The sequence below is a fragment of the Mercenaria mercenaria genome, chromosome 9 (assembly GCF_021730395.1).
Source record: "Mercenaria mercenaria strain notata chromosome 9, MADL_Memer_1, whole genome shotgun sequence".
Lineage (NCBI taxonomy): Eukaryota > Metazoa > Mollusca > Bivalvia > Venerida > Veneridae > Mercenaria > Mercenaria mercenaria.
The window spans coordinates 24132606-24149974 of record NC_069369.1 but is presented as its reverse complement, the minus strand read 5'-3'; the positions used below and the strand labels follow the sequence as shown (position 1 = coordinate 24149974).

At 35.1% G+C, this 17369-nt stretch overlaps 2 protein-coding genes across 2 annotated transcripts; one reads left to right on the top strand and one right to left on the bottom strand.

Moving 5' to 3' along the window:
* The first annotated feature begins 396 nt into the window (after positions 1-396).
* On the top strand, positions 397-5893 carry LOC123546725 (spondin-2-like). Its single transcript, XM_045333225.2, has 4 exons — positions 397-935; positions 1587-1798; positions 2859-3333; positions 4856-5893. Exons 1-4 carry the CDS (start codon positions 695-697, stop codon positions 5062-5064), a joined length of 1137 nt encoding a protein of 378 aa, XP_045189160.2. The 5' UTR covers positions 397-694; the 3' UTR covers positions 5065-5893.
* Positions 5894-12450: 6557 nt separating this feature from the next.
* Positions 12451-15502, bottom strand: LOC123547827 (E3 ubiquitin-protein ligase TRIM71-like). The gene is made up of 2 exons (XM_045335076.2): positions 14988-15502; positions 12451-14402 (listed from the first exon to the last, which is right to left on the bottom strand). Exons 1-2 carry the CDS (start codon positions 15335-15337, stop codon positions 13052-13054), a joined length of 1701 nt encoding a protein of 566 aa, XP_045191011.2. The 5' UTR covers positions 15338-15502; the 3' UTR covers positions 12451-13051.
* Positions 15503-17369: the final 1867 nt, after the last annotated feature.

Genomic DNA, 17369 nt, shown 5'->3' with positions numbered 1-17369 from the left:
CCGTATTGCCGTCCTTCGAAAAATCGGTCATCATCTGCAGTAGTTTTAAAGTACATAGGCACTACCAGACAAACACTTGAGCATTTAGTGTATTTAAAATGCAATAACGTTCATAACAATATAATCAAAGGTTATCCACTACAACATAATTACATTTATTATATGTACCGCACCGCTCCCTAAGGTTGCATTACTGACCGATAATGCGCATGTGTGTGTGTGCGTATCTCTAGCAGGTGGTAAAAGCACCAATTTTCGGATATTAAAACTTCAAAAACCAAAACATCTGCAAATAATTATTCATAACTAGGTCTGTTTTTATAAGCTGATTTATTGCTGTTGTTTCGTTCGACATTTTTCTCACTACCAATTACGAAGGGCGTGTAACAAAACACTTCTGAAGTGTACCTGGAAAAGCAGGACTGAGCCTACCTATATAAACCAACTCCGGTGTTCTGTCTGTCAGAACCTATAGTACATCGATAGTAGAGAAAACGTTTTTGCTTAGCAAACAATTGGTGACTGAAATATTTACGGTTGCGTTTTAAGAATACTAAAACTGTTCGAAGAGTGGAGAAAATATACAAACAGTTGAACTGAGATAATAGTTGTTGAAATAAATATAGTAATTAATTGACATTTTATATAATTTTTGCGGTGACTTTTTAGACAAGTAAGAATTTGTGCATTGAAAATGAATTTCTCTAAGCGTGTACAAAGCCTCGTCTTTGTTGTCATAGTGATGTTGGTTTGCATAGAAGGAAAACGAAAATCAAAGGGATCCAAGAAGAGGGGTGGACAGAAATACAGCGGGAAATGCAAGCCGAAAATTATGGCCGAATACGAATTGGCATTCCACGGAGGCTGGTCTGAGAGTGTGTACCCAAGAATGTTTCCGAAATACAGACCTCCAGCGCAATTTTCAAAATTAATTGGTAAGTACAAACTTGATAAAAAAAAATCACACACAAGAAAAGGACTTAACAAAATAAGTTCTTCAGTGTAACGGTTAATTAAAAAAAAAAGAAATAGTATCGAGAAACTACCAGCTTATATTTTACTATCTGAAACTCCAAAAATTGACACACAAATGTTTTGTAGTGTAAGCGATATACATTTTTTTCATAACTTCTTAAAGCTGAGATTTTTTTCTAACCATTTGCATGTAAATGCCGACGACCATGCGAGTTTAATTTGCAAAAGACAAGAATTAACCAATTGTGAAATAAACGCCAAAATGGGCTTTCTTTAAAGTGACTTTGATTTTGGTACTGAAATGTGCACGTTCGCAAGTTTTCATTTCTGTTAATTTCACATTTATTATCCGGTGCTCTGTTTTTAGAAATACTGTCTAAAATAGTGTAACTGTGTTTTAAAATTGTTATTAAACTGTTATTAATGCATTAATTTTATGACTGAGTTTTCAAGTTTGTTTCGAGTACAGTTTAACCATGATATATTTTACTTCTTATTCATAAACTGACTTTATTTGTAATAACATTATCTGCAATCAGTTGCTGTTATTTATTTCGACTTCTGTTTTCAAACAATCCGATTTTGTAAGTAATTGCATATATTTTCCTTAGGTCGGACGCATTCTGATCAGTACACAATGTGGGACGAGGGCACTTTCGCTTCTGAGGCCGTACAGAAATTTGCCGAGGACAGCGACGTCCGAGGTTTTGATATCGAGGCTCAAGCTTACGGTGGAATAAGGGACACCTTTACAGCGGCACCGATAAGAGGTGGTCTAGGGAAGACAGCAACTAACTTTATCACTGACGGTAGTCACACTAAGGTTTGTGTACTTCTTCTAAATATTACATTTTAGCACTTCTGGGTCTGAATTTACGTCACAATTTTTGTGTGGTACATACGCTAAATATTAAAACGTTCGTTGTCACTAGCATATGTTTCTTAAAAACATCTCAGAAAAAGAAATTATTCTTAGTGTTAAAGCTTTCTGTAATTTACATATAGGAAACGGCCTTAAAAGTTAAACTATGCTTGCAAAGGAAGGGACTCGTTTGTAGCTTTAACCCATCCTGGTTCACGTAAATAAGAAACATATCTGTTACAATTATTAGACCATCTCGGTCATGTTTTCTTTCATCTTTCTAGAACCTCTACAACGGTTATGCCTGACCTTTCTTTATTTCATCTTTTACTTTCCTTTTTTTCTTGTTCCTGTCTTTATTACATTGTACACCCACCTAGTCATAAAACAACAATAATCGAGAACAATTACTTCATCCTAGACATTTTGTGTGGTAATTTCACCAGACTTTACAATTTACCGGTAATTAGTACATATGGTGTACCTTGCTATTCGAAGTCCCCAATTCACCGCTCCTCGCCCCCCCCCCCCCCCCCCCCCACACACACACCTCCCCCATCCCCTTCCCACAAACAACTTATGACCAGTCTCTTCAATGTTACTATACTTATGACGTAAACGTAATTTCTAAGGTATAACAATTGCCAATATTCCATGATATGCAGGAGCCTGTTAAGAGTTTAACTCTTATCAATTAGCAGCAATTAAAAAAATCTTCACCCGTCTTTTACAAAGTTGTAGAACGAGTATGTAAACAGCTAATCATTTTTACTTAAGCCTAGTGTTTCCAAGTAAATTGAATAATTGCAGACAATTGCCAGGTTGATTTATTGCACTAACAGCGAAATAATTCTCGCTGTTTTAGCTGTGGAAAATGCTATGTAATATTCAATACGTGAGACATTTATCACGTGCTTACATTTTTTGCGCGATTGTCTGCATTATATTGTGTTATTTTCCGTGGCCTACCTTGAATTTTATTTTGATATAATTAATTAATTCAGTGATTTTTATTCAACAGATGTCATTCATGGTCAAACTCATTCCGAGTCCTGATTGGTTTGTTGGCGTGTCATCTTTTGATCTTTGTGAGCGCAATCGATGGAAGAGCCATATAAAACTTGATCTGTTTCCGATGGATGCTGGGACAGACCGCGGTCTTACATTCACTGCACCAAACTGGCCATCTAATCCAAAACAAACTATTTATATGCTGTCTCCTACGGCGCCTGCTCACACTGCAAGCTCGTTCCATTACCCGAACATGACGTCACTTCCGCCAATAGCAAAAGTTTATCTTACGAAGGTTTCCGAATACAGACGTAAAGGAAAAGCACCACCGCCACAAAAGAAAGAAAGAAATTTGGTGATCTTTGACACTGTCGATACGAGAAAAGTTATTCCAAAATTAGAGAAAATCATTGACAGAGCCATAGCACAAAACAAAGAGGCAAGTCGAAATGAAATTGCTGCGCCAAAACTAGAAACGCTTACAGGTAAGGTCTAGATATGTGTATGTCCTTTATTCTTTAAAACGGCAGTACATTATTAGACTTAGTTCGAGATGTGCGAGAAGACTTTGCAATGCAAGAAATTTGGTTATAATAAAAGCTAAATTTGAAAAATATCGACAAAAATGGCGATGGTATGAGAAATCTAGAAACACTCTGTACATGACAACATTTTATTGGCTCAGTTTAACTTCGAAAACTTAACTAAATCGAACAAAGCTAAATCCAGACGGGTCGTAGCTTAATAACCATGATATACTAGTACTAAAATATTGAGTTCACATTCCAAATTTGGAACAGGCCATAAAATTGGTGCATTTTCTTCCCGGCAGTTTGCATGTAAACAGGAACATTTTGCACAGTGAAGGTTTTTTTTTGTTTAGTCTTGTGTTCAGGGTGGTACGCTTTCAGTATTGCTTTTGCAAAAACTCTTTTCGGATAAGCTATTAAACATTGTCAAAACTATGTGGGAAAATGCATTGTTGTTGACTCTTGCATATTAATTACAGCATCATTTACGTCAATAATGTTTGGCATTGTTTACAAAACGAGCTATGCAGGGAATATCGCACAGATCGTGCAAGTTTGATGCCAAGAAATTTTGCTGTTATGCAAAATCTGTTATCTTGATCGCAACTTGCTAATGACAGGTGTAATATCTTATGCTTATGTATACCCCTAAGCTCAAATATTATATCTATATTTTATCTAAGACGTACATTTTATTTGTTTTATTTGCGTTTTTGTCGGAGAGGCAATTTTTATCAATAATTTAATTGCCTTTGATAGCTAAAAGGGATTTGTTGGTGCACTCAAAAAGTTTTTAAAAAACGTGATCAATTACTCTTTAATTTTCAGAATTACGATATAAACAAAGTTATTCCAATATGATACAGACATAATTAAATTCTTAGAATTACTTCCCCACTTATATTCTACACTCGGCTTTGTCTAGTAAGATGCACGTTGAGATGTTCAAACACGTACCGCCGCAGGCGACATTAGGCTTTTTCATAGCTATATCTAAGCACATACATCTTAAAAGTTAGACATTTAATTCGAAATCATTACGGCGAGCAAGAAGTTAAGACTGATATAAGACCTTCTTAAATGATTTCTAGTGAATGTTTTATTCTTACAAAGCAAATTGTTATGTTCGCATTAGAAAATACGAAACATGTTTGATAAAAGCAAGTATAAACAGAAGCTGGATTTCTTTGAAACTTCAGACAGAGTTACTGTATTTCATTTTCTTATCAAATTATTTTTCATTATGGGGTAAACAACCTTTCAAATGGGTCATTACCTTTTTAAAAATACATTTTAAACTGGACTTAATTCTTGTAAAGATAAATAATGTGTGTCAAGAGCAATACACTTGGCCAAACACTTAATGCATCCTGTCATTTTTTTCTTTGCACGAATTCGGTCACTTATTTACTTATCTTCAGAGCGTATTCATGTATTCACTCGAACTAATTTAATATTTACTTATTGTTACTTGCAGAGCGGGATCCTGGTTGCGTAGTGTCGAAATGGACAGAGTGGACACCGTGTTCTGCGACCTGTGGGTTTGGACGTCAAGAACGACGGCGCACTATTATACGGCGGGCTGTGTTACCAGGATTTTATTGCCCGGTACTAAGAGAGGAACGGATCTGCGACCTGGCAAAATGTAAATGGGAAGCTTTTCAGTTTCTGAAACACAGCGGATAAGACTCTTGGGGATGTTACGAAAGTCAGCATACATTCCATCATTTTTGTTTTTCATTTCTTTTTTTTTTCTGCATACCTCAAAACTGGTTATTGTCTGTCATACTGCAAGTAGAATTAATCATACAGCACTTCTAATACATTTTTTTCATAGAGCTATAATCAGAGAGAAAGTTATGTGTCAATTTATTTATAATATGTTGAAATTGTATGTGTAATTTGATGATGAAAACTATTTTGGAGGCCGTCTTTCTTAGAGTTCTTTTACTCACGCTTTTATTTTAGGGGATAAGGGTCGCAAGTTTTGTAAACATATAAAATGAACATCACAAAGTACTATCATTTCAATCTAAAACTTTCCAAATTCAGTTTTAATATTTTATACTGATATGTTCATGTAAACACTAAACATGTATATATTCTTATTACAGAAAAGAATACAAAACGGTTGAATAATATACTTTACTGGGCATGATGGTTAAAAATTATACTCGGTCAAAATGAAAATGCATAACTGTTACACTTCCGTTTTATGTTAAGAAACTGATTTAGAAGCGTATTGATACGGGTATTTAAATTATCATTATTTATTTGTTGTGCGGTTGCGTAGATTAGAAACTGTGGTGTTTTTTTGTTCTTTCTCTGTTTTGTAATTTTTCACTCTTTATATATTTCCATTGGTAAAAATGTCAAATAGACAAGTAATTTTCAAAAACTAAGTTTTCAATTTTGAATGTACTTTTATTTTGATTTAATTGTTGTAATGTTGAATTCTAATTTTGAAATGTTGTTATTTTATATATGCAACGAACAAAGCCTAATTATAAAACAACAGACATGTTTGTTTTACTTTCTATTACTGCATATCCATTTACAATAATTATGTAAAGCACTTCTTGTCTATCTGGGATTCAATCTAGCTTTCCAAAGCTGTTAACGAATGACACAGCCATTGTTATAAAACAAAAATCAAACCTACTAACATCCCGCCCCCTTCAGACAATGCTTTGATTTACTTTGAAACTTAGTAACCCAAACGGGCATTAACATATTCGTACATAACACCGTATGTAAATGATCTTTACAAGATAAATGATAATAAAATCTATAAGAAGATCCATTGGAAACGCAGACGGCAACCAAGCAAAATAATAGTACATTCTAACGAGTGTTTGATTTCGACTGCTTATGAAATGTGCAACACCCCCATCATGCTCACCTTGCACCGGCTTAAGTAAAAGTCTTTATATAAAACATTGAATGGACCCCCATTATCCAAAAGGCCTATAAAATATAAATGCAATTTTAAACAAGAGGGTCATGATGACCCTGGATCGCTCACCTGAGTAATATGAGCTACATGTTTCAAATGTCAAACTGATGATAAAATATTAAGAAAGTCAGTAGGTTACATTCATGGTCAATGAAATTCAATTTTACGATTTGAGTGCAAAACTGTGTATGTCATCAAAATTTCAAGGCTGTATCTTAAAAAACAAGAAAGTAGGTCAGTAGGTCAAGGTCACAGTCAAGTGACATCATATTACTTGGGGTCATCAGGTAATTATAATTAAACAGTCTTGGAAATAGGATCAGATGATTTTTTAAGTATTTTTCCTATATAACTCACATAATAACTAAGTGACCCCAGGGCGGGGTCTCTTTTAATCCCAGGGGCATAATTTGAATAATTTTGGTAGAGGACTACTAGACAATGCATCATACCAAATATCAAAAGCCTAGGTCATATGGTTTCAGACAAGAAGATTTTTAAAGCTTTTTCCTATATAAGTCTATATAAAACTTGGAACCCCCAGGGCAGGGCCTCTTTTCACCCAAGGGGTACAATTTGAACAATTTTGGTTGAGGACCATAAGACAATGCTACAAACCAAATATCAAAGGTCTAAGTGTTGTGGTTTCAGACAAGAAGATTTTTAAACTTATTTTCCTTTATAAGTCTATGTAAACCATGTGACCCCCGGGGGCTGGGCCATATTTGACCCTAGGGGATAATTTGAACAATCTTGGTAGAGGACCACTAGATGATGCTACATACCAAATATCAAAGCCTTAGACCATGTGGTTTTGTACAAGAAGATTTTCAAATTTTTCTCTATTTAAGTCTATACAAACCATGTGACCCCCGGGGCGGGACCATATTTGACCCTAGGGGGATAATTTGAAAAATCTTGGTAGAGGACTACTAGATGATGCTACATACCAAATATCAAAGTCCTAGGCCATGTGGTTTTGTACAAGAAGAGTTTCAAAGTTTTCCCAATATAAGTCTATATAAACCATGTGACCCCCGGGGCCGGGCCATATTTGACCCTAGGGGAATAATTTGAACAATTTTGGTAGAGGACCACTAGATGATGCTACACACCAGATATCAAAGCCCTAGGCCCTGTGGTTTTGGACAAGAAGATTTTAAAGAAATTTCCTTCCGGTTGCCATGGCAACCAGAGTTCTGCATGGATTTCAATTCTTTGAATAATTTTGAAAGAGGGCCACCCAAGGATCATTTCTATGAAGTTTGGTGTAATTCTGCCCAGTGGTTTTCAAGAAGAAGATTTTTTTAGACGATGGACGACGCACGACGGACATCAAGCGGTCACAATAGCTCACCTTGTAACTTCGTGACAGGTGAGCTAAAAACACATCCATTTTGCATTTAGAATTAACTACGGCACATATCAAATACCATTATTAAACTCTGCTATTGTAGTTTTATTATCAGTACAATACAGCAGATACAAGTGTGTTTCTATCCTGAATCAAAGGTGATACATCTTTTGGTGGCAAAGACATTTGCAAAATCCTAAAAGTATATAGACTGACAAAGATCATTACAGAAATACGCTATAGTAGCAAAGACCTTTTCAGAATATAATAGGATGGGAAATACATGTTTACATGATACCAACCAGCCTTTGTTCTCTTAGAAATAACAGAAGATAAAAGGTAAGGGTATATTTCCCGGAAGCACAGAGTACCCCAAACACAGCAATAGAGCCATGAATCACAAAGTAGGCCCACAACATAAAGACGCTGTAACGGAAAACTATAGTAGACGGGTTGCTTTAAAAATCCAGCAACAAGTACATTTTAATTTGATGCAAAATACAGATAAACAAACTGACAAGAAAAAACAGTGGAGCTCCGGCCAAGACACACGCACGCACGCACGCACGCACGCACGTACACACACAGAAGCAGGAAAAACAACAGTGGGGCACCACCATGGGACGGCCGGCGGACAAAATTATTGTGGGCATGATAATTCAGTCACATTAAAAGGAGAGGGGTTGCAAATGCAAGGAGCACAAATGCACATTAAGAACTACCACTTTTAGTTAGCAATACCTTAGTAACGAAGGGCTAGCTATAAACATATCTCAAACTGTCTTTTCAAATGTAGAAATAAAACATCAGACGTCAAATAGAAAATAAACATTTAAAAATGTATTTTGAACTTTGTACTTGAAATTGCAAACCGCACTTACGTCGCAGTTTTAAACCACTTTATGTTTTTCATTCAAATGAACATAAAAAAGCGAGTATAATACATTTGAAATTCGCACGCCTTTCAGTAGGAATATATAACTTACAACAGAATAATATTCCATCGATAGAAAAGTTGGAATAGACGCTGTGGTCATTGTTTGAAATATTTCTGATAATTTAGAAAATATTCTTTAATTTAAAGGTCAAGTTATATTTTTCGTACCAAAAATATCTTTTGTGATATCCCCTTGCAGGCAAACATATAAATGCAAGATATTAAAAGGCTTATTTACGAGCCCGGCTGTTTGTGATATCCCCTTGCAGGCAAACACATAAATGCAATATATTAAAGAGCTTATTTACGAGCCCGACTGTTCAATGTATGTGCGTTAGTGCGGGCTTCCACCCGCTTCCTTCTGTACGGACAATAACATTGACATGCATAGAACTATCGTTTTCACATTTATCAAAAATGTTTACCTAAATGAGATGGAGTGTCGCGCACAAACCCCAGGTCTCTATCTCAAAGATCAAGGTCACACTAGGGAGTCAAATATCATGTCAGATCTTGTCCAGGCTATAACTTTGATATGCATGAAGTATTCAAATTTTATATGGCAGAAATGATTGCCTAAATGAGACAGAGTGAAACGCGTTAACCCAAGATCACTATATTAAAGGTCAAGGTCATACCTATCACCAAGTTTCCGGCTGTCCATTGCCTGTTAAATATTACGCTCAGTTTTACAATACAAATGTTATAAGTTATAGCGCCTAAGCCTTTTTCTGTCATAAATTGGTGCAAAATCAGCAAAACTTTTTCTGATTTGAAAATTTCCTTCAAAATCGATATTCCAAAGGAAACATTTACTGGCATTAAAAGACAACAAATATTAGCTTTTGAAAATGCTTTTCTATTCACTCGACAATTTTGTACAGTATATAATCCTCTAAAAGTAAGGAAATTAAATTAATTTACTTAGATTACGACCGATAATGAGGAATGCTTGAGCTTTATCAGTCTCGGGTGCGACTCCATAGAGGAAGTGGACCTGGGCTATAAGAAGATGCAACCGTCCTTTCGACTCGAGAACAGACAGAAATAACGTGTGATAAAAGTAGAGGAATTTATGTTCTCTTGAGAAATAAAGCTATGTTATTTTTCAGTAGGTACGCATGAGCTATAATTTCTGCTTCTGTTACTCTAATCCAGTCCATATAATATAACGTGCCTCGATTAATCACTTTCACGCACGAGCAGTTCACTGGTTGGGTCGTTTTGATCATTTTTATATTTCAAACCGGTTCATTCCTTCACAAATAACTAAGCAGGCAAGTCGACACTTCGTGTATAAAAATACCCACCCTCCTCACCCTAACAATTTTTGGAAAAAATTCTGCTGTTGTGTTATATACTGTGAAATCATTAAATTTCGTGGGCATGAAATTTCGTGGTTTTGGTCAAAACGGCAATTTCGTGGGGATATGAATTCGTGGATTTCAGCTTTTGAACATAAAATGAATGGGGATTTTACTTGTTCGTTGGGATTAAATTTCGTGGATTGACTCAACCACGAAATCCACGAAAATTAGTCCCCCGCGAATATTAATGATTTCACAGTATTTTTCAGCGCCAGTACACCAGGTCATGCCACATACTGCCACACCGGTATACAGTGCCTTTTATGGATAAAGACAATTATTCCTTCCAAGAAGTCAAAAGTTCGCCACCATGTATATGAAGGCTTCATTATGGATTGTTTAAGATATTGCTCATGCATATGAAAGTGTTTCATCTACGAAATTCAGCGGGTTTTTTTTTCGGTTTATTTAAGTATTTATCTGTATATTTAATTTGTCTAAATGTTAAGACCTGTATCATGTCCAATTTTCATTTTAATACCAGAAAAACGAATGTTATAGATCAAGGAAGTCGGGGAGTGGAGGCACCTTTCTGTTTGCAGCATTTGGATATCACTACCTCCCCCCTCCCCCTCCAAATTAAGATAAATAACTAAAAGATGAGGGTAAAAAAGATATATAAATAGGGGTTAGGCAGCCGGCTCGCAGTTTCCCGACTTCCCTTTGAAATAGTCCTGTTAACAAAATGAAATAGATTCAGTGAAACTTTAAGGTTGTGTAACAAAAGAAACTGTTTGTTTTTGTTCAGTAAAGAAAATATTTTATTTTGTAGAATATGATAATTATGTTGTATCAAGTAAACACGCGGGCAGCAGCGGACTTGTTTATTTTGCTGCAAAATATCATCTTCTTAAGAGCAAAAAAGTATCATTTGAAAGACTTAAGTTTTAATTGTTAGTCGTGACTTTTGTTCACATCGTGGCTGATATATTGCTGCAAAAACATGGCAAAATAAGGTATCTATTTGGCAGTTTTATTCTAATTATATATTCTCTTGTACATGCACTGGATTCATATTTTTGTTTCCTTTAAATCCATTATCATGATGTTGAGAATTCGTTGAGCATCTTGGCCTCGGAATTTGGGCAGCTGGATTTGCTAGCAGAATTTGCAATTTTACATTCTCCTTCCATTGTCTAGTACATGTGTACTTATCATAAATTTAGAGCTTCAGCATCATAGCGTTGCCTATTTTGTTTCTATACAATCCGGCTAGAAATCAATCATTTTCATGCTTCGTTTCATGATACTTCTATCTCATACAATATGCCATGATATTTCATTAATTTTCTGTAATGATATTATAATAATAAAAGTCACGGCCTTATCCCATTCAATCAGCATTTGTTATTTATTGTCAATAGTCAGAAGCGACAGACTGCTCTTACTGATATATGGTTAAAATCTAGGTCAGTTCTCGTCATGGTTAAAACAACATGTCTCTCAGAGTGCGGGCGAGTCTGTCGCTTCTTATTTTCATGTCCTACGGATACAATAACATTTTCACAACTTCTTTCATTATATAATATCTAAATGCAAACATTAACTTTCTGGTTCTAGCTGGCTGGTTTGACGAGGAAATTACAAATAGCACCCATGCTTTCACAATAATATTTTCAGCATTCACGAGACTTATACTCTTTGTGGTGAGGATATATAACGACACATAAAATAGTTTTGTGGAAAGATAACGTAAAGAATGGTGTTAATATTGTACGGCAAATACCTTCTGACAGTTCTTTATGCAATATTAATACGCAAATTCCGTTCATGTTGATGATGTATACCATGTAAAACAAGTTCAATTTGATTTATTTGCAATCTGTAGGACGAACTGAACTTTCAAATATTTCAAAGTCCAAAACGGGGCTATAATTCATTAAAAATTGAGCATGAAAGTCCCGGCAACATTAGCATGTCGAATATATGTAAATGGTGCATACGAAGTTTCATTTTAAATGGATGAAAACTGTTAGAATAAGGTACTGCTGTAAACATGATATTTTTCAACGTTGCACCGACACATTTATAGGTCATTTGGCGAAGTTTCATCTTTGATTGTGGAAGAAGACCCCAGGTGCCCCTACGTGCATTATTTCATCAAAGGCGGACACCTGGGTAGAACCACCGACCTTCCGTAAGCCAGCTAGATGACTTCCTCACACGCAGATTCAACGATTCAAGTAAGGCTCGAACCTACATCGGCGAGAGGCAAAGTCTTTATCATCCACATTATGTTACCTTTGACTTCTTAAAGGATGAAAAAAGACTGCATTGCTGGGTCTGTATAATATAGACACTTCCTTTGGTGCTGATAAAGCGGTCATATATATATTAAGAAGTATTTCTTCATGCATCATGGACATTTCAATAAACGTTCTCATAAATATTCATGAGTATGCTGCAAACTATTTTATTAACGTACAAAATACTGTGAATGAATGACAATTGTCCCAGCTCCATTTTGGTACCATTTCTATTCTTTTATCTCGATAACTGATACAGATATGGCAGAATCATCGTCTGTATGCGTTGTCATTTCTTAAAATGAACGTTTGCCACGGAAACAGTGAAAGAACTATAATATAGTTCAAACGAGATCAATTGGAAACTACTTTTCTAGAAATTGTTTTGAATCTGTCAAATGTATTGGATAATAGATGTATTTCAATAGTTAAGAGTTTTGTTCTTTATTTTCTTTGAAATATGACCAAGCGTCCATTTGATCGTGTTTATAAACCATTGATCTTTTCCATAAACCATTTTTATTTCATATAATGTGTCATATATACCGGTAGACCGAATCAAATACGTGCTTTCGATCATTTATAAAAATCATTTAGGCAGGTAAATCCTTGTGTATACATCTGTAATATTAATAAAGTTAAACAAATTTCATACGCAGTGTACAAAACTGGCAAATATTTGTGCAATTAAAACAGTAATTGTCTTAGCCTTTGGAAACACAAATGCAACCAAACAAAACATTAGCAGACTTGGTTTGACCGAGTCTGTTACTGGACAGTATAATTTGATTGGTTAACATTGATATTGTCGTATCATTTAACAGCCAGGTTGTAAACAAGTATTTCGTTTGAGCTACATCCAACTATCAGCCTAGAGGACGATTTATCATATGCCATTGCAAAAGGACGTTTGACTCCCTCAGAACCTGTGACTAACGTTGTAACTTTCCTGCCCTGTTTGTCAATTTGGATAATGTTGTTGGAACTCGCCCCACATACAAGGACTGCTCCATCTGGTAAAACGCAAATACCCCATGTTTCATTTAGTTCTGCACTAAAGACCCATTCTATTTTTCCATTTTCATTCAAGGCGATCAATCCTTTACCAGCATCCGCAATGTATATCCGGTGTTCTAAACTATCGAAAGCGACTTGTCTCAAAGTCGAAAATAACTGTCGATCGTTGCGATCTTTTTCATATGTTCTCAGCAAGTTACCTGTCTTACTATACACATTCAGTCGCGTTGTTCCATTGCACACCAATACTTTCTCATTTCTTACCTCGTACGAAATTCCATGACAGCCGCTTTCTATTTGAAACTGACTTGATACATTCATACTGTTTGCTAGGGAAAAGAATTGTATTTCGTTAAAACTATATAGACATACAGCAACTTTCGCTGGACCTACTTTGCAAATGTCACCCGGATGAGCAGGTAAGTTTACGTAATCCCGCACTGTATAATCTCTGTTAAGCCTCTTGAGAGTTTTATTTGTATAGTCGGCTATCACAATCTCACCGTTATCCATTACACACACGCCAGTTATCTCACAATGACTGGGGTTAATTTGGAATTTTCCATGTAAGGTTGCCATGTACGCCTTTTTACCTTCTGTCAGTCTTTTTTCTGTTACAGATCCTGTTACGGTACCTAATGACTTTAAGCTGCTCATGTTATCTTGTAAATCATGGTCTTGTTTAAAATATATTTCTGTACATGTTCTTCCAGCGCACAGCTCATTTAAGACAGATTCACTTTCTTCAATGACATTTTTACATGATCTGACATTAGAAAATACAACAACTTCATTAACATCAGACAACTTTTGGATGGCATTTGTCGCTGTGACATTAACAGCTCTGACAACTTCTATTTCAGACTCAAGACATTTTTTGCTTTGTTCATGTTCAGAGAGTATGTTCTTTCTTGTTGCTTCGCCTGCCTCTTTTATTTTCTTTATGATCTGTTGTTCAAATTCTTCCACTTCTTTTAGGAGTTTCTCTTTGTGTTGATTAAGTCTTATTAAATTATCATTTCTTTCTGCAGTCGATTGTCTGGTCTTTTCGCAAATGACACTAAGGGAATCTTTAACATTATTATACTCAGAAGTGCTCTTGATACCTTTGGCCACGTCAGTCAAGGGTTCAACATTCTTACATGACCTGTAATATAAAAGGCCTATTTGTAAATATTATATCGTAAAACGATTTCAGACTCCCATGGTCTGTTTACCGACAGCTCTCTATTACTGTGATAACAGGGTCTTATTAGACAACTTACACGTGTGCTAAGTAATGGCCGCGACGCTAATTTACGATGACTCACTATTTGGAGAGGTTGTGATTTCATACTTTTACAGGCACGGGTACACGTACATGTAGGATTTCTGAGATAGTCTAGGCAGTCAGAATTCAAAACGTTGCTATTTATTTACCTTATAAAGCCATAAAGTCCAAAACGTATTTTGAACATGCAGCGAGCAGCTCAGTTAAATTTATCGGAGGGATTTACAATACATACGCATATTGAAAAACACTGAAATCGCTACCTCTATATATTGCCTTATATTTTGTTTGGTTATTGAGATATTGCCTGATTATAAACAACTATGTTTATCATGTAACCAAGTACATGTTTTATTGAATTTTGCATAAATGTATTGAATATATTACACTATTACATTTTCTCTTTTCCTTTAAAGTGCGTTTCACTTGAAATATCAAATGTAATAAATAGATTAAAAATACCTGTGTCTAATAGTAATACAAGTTTGACAACAAATGGCATCATGATCCCGGCAGAACTTATCAAATATATTCCCATGATCGGCACATCGCTCCGTTGGAGAGTTATTTCCTTTCATGTCCAAAAGCTCTTGTCCTTCTTGTTTCGACTTGTCCAAAATCTGGTGCGATCTTAATGCTGCAAATTTGTTGTGATCCCGAAGACATGTGTCACAAAAATAGGATTTACAATCCACACAAAATTTCTTTGCTTCCTTTGTTTCACCTGTTTCTGAACACGACGTACAGCAAGTATTAAACATTTCCTCCGATCCTCGAACCGTTGTGTCAATAAATTCATTCTTTGCCGCCATGTTTTATGTGTATTTGACCGAGTTATCTGTATAACATTGACTTTTGAAGTTTAAACTTTGTCGACGTGTATGTAAACTGATAACCTAATTCAAACTATAAATCCCGCACGATAACTCAAGCGATAAATATGTTTGATAATTATGAATTTTTCTTCATTAAAACGTTTCAGTACAGAAAATCTTTTGTATAACATATAGTATGCACTTAACTTCTATAATGACCCCCTTTTTGAGTTCAACGATGCATGAAAACTATAACAATCAAACGATAATATAAACATGATGTCGTTTAAATTATCGTGCGGGAGTAGTATGTTGTAAGGATAATGTGTAAAATGATCACATAAACGTAAAGTACATTAAATTGTAAGGGTACAGGATTACACAATTTCCAAATTAAAAGTGTTTCCAAACTGCCTCAGAAAACAATGCGTAGCAAACGATTTTTAGGTCTCTTGTGTTGCGGCCGTAAAAATGTCACGTCTTGGAATCAGTGTTGTTATTATTTTATGAGTTACTTATCGCTTTCTAGAGACAGATTTTAGTTAATTCATAATTTAAGATACAGTTATTTAGACTAACCTTGAATATTTACTAATGCTGAAGCGGTAAGTAAATAAATCATTCTCTTATCTAAATTAAATATAACACATGTAAAGCACACTCGTATACTCGTATATAATCATTGCTATTGTGTGGCAGTAAATGTAGTCTTTGATGATTATTATTTCAGCACTTTGACAATCAATTCTAAAAAGTGGGGAGATCATGTTCAAACATACATGCAATAGAATAGAGTAGTCAGGTGAAGTTTGAATCAACGCAAAGTTATCAGTGATTTTAACATCACTATCAGATTTACATGGTATCGTTAGAAAAGAACTTTGTACTGCTTAATAATATAAACCATGTTGATAATACGCAACATAGATAGTGGGAAATGTAGACATCTTTGTGTGTATCGTTGCAATATATCAATGAACATGGTAATATGATGCCCAAGTGATCACTAGAAACACTATCAAATGTCTGTAAAATATTATACAAGAAGCAGGACTTAACAGCTATTGGTAGTACAGTTCTGGAAATGACAATATACAACACACACACACACACACACACACGCACGCACGCACGCACACACACACACACATCACTATTGTTACTTTTATGATCAAAATGTGTTTCCTAGCGCTGTTTAAAACTGACGTTACATTTGTTACAACGAAGTGTTACCTTTAGGACCTGGGGTTACCTTTATGTCTGGTGTTACATTTCAGGTTTTAATGCATGGTTTATTTAAAGAATCTCGTGTAAGTGCCATTTTCCACAACATTCTTCTTGTGTACCATTGTTTATTTCAAGAAAATCTATCTTCTCTTAGATAATCTGACAGCCCAGTTGCACAGATAATCATAATAGTCACAAATTGTTCACCAGTTAGATCTATTAATATCTTTCTGTTGAAAAACGGCGTTAAACCCAAAACAAACAAACAAACAAATCAAAATCATTCTAAGCAGGCGGGTCAGCCTTTGTACGAACAGATTTCCTCATATTCTGTAACTGGATTTGATTGAGAATGGTTTCCGTCATGTTGTCGATGCCGTTTGCTGTTTGACGTGAAGACAGTGCACACAAATCTTCAAGACAAACCTTGACGCACTTGAAGTTACTTTTATAAAGCATAGTGTGTTTGTATTTTTTCAAACTAACCTCTGTAATTATTTCCATACAGAATTGTGTTAAAGATTTTGGTAGAAATTTAAAGTTAAATCTCATGATTAATGTTGTGTTTTTTTTTTTTTTTTTTTTTTTTTTTTTTTTTTTTTTTTTTTTGGCAAATGGACGTTTGCAAATTTCCCTGCAAAGTATAATCTATTGAACACAATCAACATTCTACTTCGGTATTTATACATGTTTGATAAACGTTTTCACTTATTTTTGTTATTTCTCATCAATATACATTTAAATATCAAATTCTGTGTAAATAAACAAATTCGGTTTCTACCACAGCCAATAACAAGTAGCT